This window comes from Ceratosolen solmsi, unplaced genomic scaffold, assembly GCF_000503995.2.
Source record: "Ceratosolen solmsi marchali unplaced genomic scaffold, CerSol_1.0 scaffold58, whole genome shotgun sequence".
NCBI classification, from domain to species: domain Eukaryota; kingdom Metazoa; phylum Arthropoda; class Insecta; order Hymenoptera; family Agaonidae; genus Ceratosolen; species Ceratosolen solmsi.
In genome coordinates, this window is record NW_011948447.1 from 1228563 (window position 1) to 1235579 (window position 7017).

At 26.0% G+C, this 7017-nt stretch overlaps 1 protein-coding gene across 1 annotated transcript in view; it reads left to right on the forward strand.

Moving 5' to 3' along the window:
• Positions 1-3787: 3787 nt before the first annotated feature.
• The window catches only part of SA1 (stromal antigen), a 3564-nt gene continuing 334 nt past the window's right edge, over positions 3788-7017 (forward strand). The window contains 2 exon segments of the mRNA XM_011504682.1: positions 3788-7012; positions 7015-7017. The exon segment at positions 7015-7017 is cut by the window's right edge and continues 334 nt beyond it. Coding sequence (XP_011502984.1) covers positions 3821-7012; positions 7015-7017 — 3195 coding nt within the window. The 5' untranslated portion in view covers positions 3788-3820.

A 7017-nucleotide genomic window follows, 5' to 3' on the forward strand; every position in this document is an offset into this window, starting at 1 on the left:
AAATGTTAATATTTATAAATAAATATTTTAAAGGATTTTCGTTTTGTAATAAAGTCTATTAAATTGTAATTAATAGACAAATATTAGAATTAAAACAAAATAAAATAATGAACAATGAACTGGAATCAGTTTGTTAGCCTAATATGAATAGACTTTTTAGTATCTTTATTAGAAGGAGTAAAAAGTATAACAATGCGTGTCATTATTATTATTTACGAACAATGTTCCAATTAACAATAAATATTTCTTTTACAAATTACAATTCATAACAGAAATACAAAATTATGTATTTTAATTGTAGGACACTCTAGGAACATAATAGTTACAAAATATTATCATCTACTAATTGAGTAATAGAATTATTTGGTAAAATATTATTAATATAAGAAAATTATATAATTTGATCTTTATAAAATCGATATAATTTTATTTTTTATTGAGATGTTAGATAGATAGAGATGATTGAATATATTTTACAACAATAAAATTTCACTATATTTACATTTTAATTTACTATATTGGTTAAGTATAATAATAGTATGAATCCAAGACAAAAATGATGTCTAAGTTGTTACATATGTTGTTCCAAATGTAAAAGGATCTAATATATAACGTAATATAATATATAATTTAATATTTTAATATTAACACATCAGTTAATTAGAAAAGAAGAATAATACAATTTATAATATTTTATACTTAAATTATTGTTAATATTCATTTCGTTACTTTATTTTGACTTCATGTATACTGGTTTTGTTTTTTAAATATTGATTCTCATCATTCATGTCAGCTGATCTTATTAATATAGTGCTTTTTTCAATATTTAATTTGTGAAATTCACCTGGAGCCTGACAATTATACTTTACAAGTTTTATGACTGGTTTAATAATGTAGTCCAAACGACTTCTAGAAATTAATCGTCTTTATCCTACTACTGATAAAAGAACATTCACCTTCGAATTTAAAATGGCCAAGTGACATAAATAATCGATCTATAAAGTCTATTAACAAATTCTAAAAAGCTATAATATATTAGGTAAATAAAGAAAGTTCAGAATTTTCGAAGCACTAAAACGATAATAACTATAAGCCTTTTGCTTAGACGATATAAGAATATACATGTCGATAATTATAATGTTTCGGCACGCTTTTATTTTGTGATTATAATTCATATATTACTTGAAAAACACATATTTTTTTATCATTGAACCAAATAAATAAAATTTAAAATATTCAATCCTTTTTATTGTTTTAATTATGCCAAATACATTTAAAATAGCTGAGATAGGAACCCACAAGGAATAAAATTATTATGAAGTGTTATTAAAAATATGTATTATTTTATATAGCAGTAAGATTAATGATAATTCATAATAATTGTGTAAATATGTATTATTCTATATAGCAAAAAGATTAATGATGATTTCATAATAAAGAATTCTAGAAGTAATTTATAAAAGATCTTTCAACCAAGTAAGAAGGAATGAAAACAAAATCTGAATTAAATCTGAGATCATAGTTTTAGTATAGCCACTGCATAGACAAGGATATGTTGGAAAGCGTTTTGGTAGATCGAGAAGATCAAATGAGAATTCAAACCAACTTAGATTTGAGGAAATATTGCTCATGAGAAAATAGTTAAATATATTATATTTTCTAAATTTGTTGAGATTATGAATTCATACAATTATACAAAAATAAGTAAATAAATCGTAATTTTGTTACATTTTTTTACTGATGCAAATACTTTGAGCATTATAAAATAGGCTCCAATCATAATTATTTTTTTGTAATAGGAGGAATCTTAAGTCTTATAGATTTATTATCACGTTTATATCACAGTGACTTTTGGAGAATAGACAAATATTAAGTTTGTCAGCAATGAAAATTTGCTATCTAACTGTGGGGTATTGTTATAATAAATGTATATGTAAATTTAATATTTACACATATTTATATGTATATACATAAGCAATACGTACATGTAAATACATATAAATATACGCATATATAAATATAATATTCGATTAATATTATATATTATATAAATTAATATTTTTAAAATTACAATAGAAAAATTGCTTCCCAAGCTTGAGGTGGCGGTTAATCATACAGCCTTTTGTATTCGTATAAACTTATGCATATATAAAAATATGATTAATAAATAATTATTAAACCGTTTTATGTTTGATAAACATAATTTTTTTAGAATGAAAATAAGTACATTATTAATACACAGATACACACATTAATAATCATATAGGTATTAATTTATATCGCATAGGTAAACCTACTGACGATATATATTTACATATTTCAGCACAAAATGCAAATCTTTGTAATATTTATGTAGTGATCAATAATATCAAGAGAAAATATGCTTGAAAATATATTGAAGAGCAGTAGAAACGTTTTGTTAATATTCTTATTCTTTCATTATTCAATGCAAATATAACTTCATAAATATAGTATAAGTAGCCATTTATTACTACTTATTAAATTTTTTATTATTTATTATCGTAATAGTCACCAACAGTTTTCTGTAAAGCTAGTTACAACAGCTTAATTTGCAACCTTATTTACTTATGCAGTGGAGTATAATCCTTGGCGAGTATTTTTCATTGACCTAAATGAAACGGAAATTATCTTCATATTTTATATTGGTATAAAAGGTTAAATGTTTTTTAAAAACTTCTCATATCTCCGTCTTTTAATAAATAACAGCAATTTAAGGTTTGAATAAAAAATAACAATTAATTTTATTGTTTTTCATTTGATTATGTTTATTTACTATAATTTTGCACATAATAGAACAGAACAATAACATTAATATTATCAAATAAAATATTAATTAATTAAAGTATTAATATATAAAACTAATTTCTAATATTTCAATAATTTCATGTTTTAATTTTTATTATTAATACTATTTAAATTAGTTTTATAAGTTCATATAAATTCATATATATAATTACGGAAGTAAAATGCTTGTTATTAAATATATTTTACATATATTACCCTGTATTTATTAATATATACAATAATATTAAATCAATTGTTTTTCCTTTAAATATAATTATTAAATTTGTTAATTACAAAATAAAAATAAAAATATTGAACAATATTTTTGATGAAATAACACAATATTATTTAAAAATATATTATCGAGTATTAAACAATGCCATAAAATCAATAATGAATAAAAAATCTACAGCGTAGAAATTAATTAAAAAGATAAGAAATTTTAAAACTATTCAATTAAATCAAACAAAATTGACATATACCCAATATTTTAATTAAATTAGAGGCGCACATCATACCTTACTTAAGCCCCTTCAAATAATTTAATTAATATTATACATAAATTAAATAGAAAGATTTAAAAATTTTGTTTAGCGATAAATAATCAAAAAGTATTTAAATATACCAATTTATTATTGTATTATTATATTTTCATTATTCATTTTGTTTTAATTAATTATACAGTTTATTATATGCATGTTAAAAAAGACATGAATTCATTAATGTAACGGCGCTAATTTTTTGAGCATGCGCAAAGAAAATACACCATTTTGAAACAGACTATTTAAAGTAATTTTAGTTGACGGGTTGGAACTGTTTAACCAAATAACAAACAGATTATATAAAAATGTTGACGATGTAAATAATTATTTGCATTGTAAATATCTGCGCTTAGGTATTTATAAATTTTGTTATTAATTCTCTATTAATTTTTTATTAATTTTCATTATTAAATTAGTTACTAATTTATTTTGCTTTTAAGATTTTTCTTGTTTGTAAGTAATATAGAAAGGCAATGATGCATCGAAGAGGAGGTAAACGTATACGGATGGATGATCCAGTGCCTCCAGAATATGAGACGGCAATGATTACTTCTATATCTGAAAATTATTCTGAAGATGGTCCAGATACTGCTTATGGTACCAATCATGATTATCAGGATCCAAATTTGGACTCACCAATTTCTATACCAAATGCTCCAAGTAATATGCGAATAACTAGGAATATACGTGCTAGATTACGAGGTGGTCCTATCCAACAACCAAAGTATAAAGAAATTGATGAAGATTATATACCAACTACAACTAGTACAACAACTAGAGGACGTGGGGGTGGAAGAGGACGTGGAAGACGCAGTCTTCAATCCCATAATTTAGAGGATGAAGCAAGTTTATATTTTGCAGTTCGTAATAATCGATCATCCTTAACAGGCATCGTAGATGAATGGATTGAAAAATACAAAATTAATAGGGAAAATGCTCTTTTAATGTTAATGCAATTTTTTATTAGTGCTAGTGGTTGCAAGGGGCTTATTACTTCAGAAATGCAAACATTAGAACATGTGCATATTATTAGAAAAATGACTGAAGAGTTTGATGAAGAAAGTGGAGAATATCCTTTAATAATGACTGGTCAACAGTGGAAGAAATTTCGTGCTAATTTTTGTGAATTTGTACAGATTTTGGTTCGCCAATGTCAGTATTCTATTATTTACGATCAATTCCTTATGGATAATATCATATCCTTATTAACAGGGTTATCTGATTCACAAGTTCGAGCATTTCGACATACTGCAACTTTGGCAGCTATGAAATTAATGACTGCATTAGTGGATGTTGCATTAACTGTATCTATTAATTTGGATAATACTCAACGACAATATGAAGCTGAGCGCCAGAAAGCCAGAGAAAAACGTGCCGCAGATAGATTAGAATCTTTAATGGCAAAACGAAAGGAGCTTGAAGAAAATATGGATGAAATAAAAAATATGCTTACATATATGTTTAAATCTGTTTTTGTACATAGATACAGAGATACTCTTCCTGAAATACGTGCTATTTGTATGGCAGAAATTGGAGTTTGGATGAAAAAATTTCATCAAAATTTTCTTGATGATTCTTATTTAAAGTATATAGGGTGGACATTACATGATAAAGTGGGAGAAGTTAGATTAAAATGCTTACAAGCTTTACAACCACTTTATGCTTCAGAAGAATTGAAAACAAAATTAGAACTTTTCACTAGTAAATTTAAAGATCGTATTGTAGCTATGACTTTGGATAAAGAGTATGATGTAGCAGTGCAAGCAGTAAAGCTAGTAATCTCAATATATAAACATCATCGTGAAATTCTTACTGATAAGGATTGTGAACATGTTTATGAATTGGTTTATTCTTCTCATAGAGCTGTAGCTCAAGCAGCTGGAGAATTTGTAAACGAACGGTTTTTTACATCTAATGAAGAGATAGAGGTAAAAACAAAACGTGGTAAAAAACGATTACCCAATACACCTTTTATAAGAGATTTGGTCTTATTCTTTATTGAATCTGAGCTTCATGAACATGGAGCATATTTAGTAGATTCATTGATAGAAACAAACCAAATGATGAAAGATTGGGAATGTATGACAGATTTATTATTAGAAGAGCCTGGTCAAAACGAAGAAGCTTTGGATAATCAGCAAGAAACTTCGCTTATTGAAATTATGGTATGCTGTATTAAGCAGTCAGCTACTGGTGAAGCTCCAGTTGGCCGAGGTCCAACTAGAAAAATCTTATCTGCAAAGGAATCAAAACAAGTTCAAGAAGACAAACAACGTTTAACTGAACATTTTATTCAAGCATTACCCCTTTTATTAGATAAATATCGTGCTGATCCTGAAAAACTTGCAAATTTATTATCTATACCACAATATTTTGAATTAGATATTTATACAAAATCAAGGCAAGAGCAAAATTTAGACTTTTTATTAAGTAAAATTCATGATATTGTAAATAGATCACATAACAGCGAAGTATTAGATACAGCTGCAAAAACTCTTGAATACATGTGTGTTCCTGGTTCAGCTATTTTCAGAAAATGTGATGTAGCCAGATCAACACTTATTGATACCATTGTTATTAAATATACAGATGTTATTACTGAGTTCAGGTATATGATTGATGGAAATGATCAGCCAAATGAGGATGATATTTTTGGAGTTGTGGAAACTTTGAAAAAAGTAGCAATTTTTTATAGTTGCCATGATATGAATACATGTGAAATTTGGGATTCTTTATTTAAAGATATCAAAGAATCTCGATATAGGTTACCTAATGAGGCAGTAAAATATTGTATCAGTGCTTGCTTTTTTTCTATATTATGGTCACAAAATAATTTAATCGAATCTATTGAATCCGATAATAGATCAGAAGAAGAATGTCATAAGTTAAAGAGTCGATTGTATGATTTTATGAATTGTATGAGCTATTTTGTTAATGTTGACCATGATATACCTACGCTTTTAAGAGAAGAAGCTTATAATACAATATGTGATTTATTAGTAATATTTTGTAATCAATTAACCTCACAAAAGAATTCTCTTCTGCATCAATTAGTTTATGATCCTGATCAAAATATGCAAGACATGCTTAACAAATTTATTCAACAGTATGTTTTTTCTGACGGAGAAGAAGAAGATCATGACGAACATTCTAAAATTGAAGAACTTCATAAGAAAAGAAATTTCTTAGCAGCCTACTGCAAACTAATTGTTTATAATATGATTCCAACTAAAGCTGCTGCTGATGTTTTTAAACATCATGTTAAATATTATAATGATTATGGAGACATTATTAAAACAACTATAGGCAAGGCTAGAGATATTAATAAAACTAATTGTGCATTGACTATGCAGCAAAGTTTAAATATTTTATATAATGAAATAGTTGAGAAGGATGAAAAAGTTAGTAGAAACAGCGAGGAATTCACTGCAATTAAAGAACTTGCAAAGCGATTTGCTCTGTCTTTTGGACTAGATGCAGTAAAAAATCGAGAAGCTATAACTGCTTTACATCGACAAGGGATTCTCTTTGCTGTTTCATCACAGGATGGCATTGAAATTGATCCAACTGGACCACCTCCGAACCTTTCTTATTTAGAAATTTTAAGTGAATTTACAAACAAACTTTTGAAACAAGATAAAAAGGTTGTATTGAATTTCTTGGATAAACA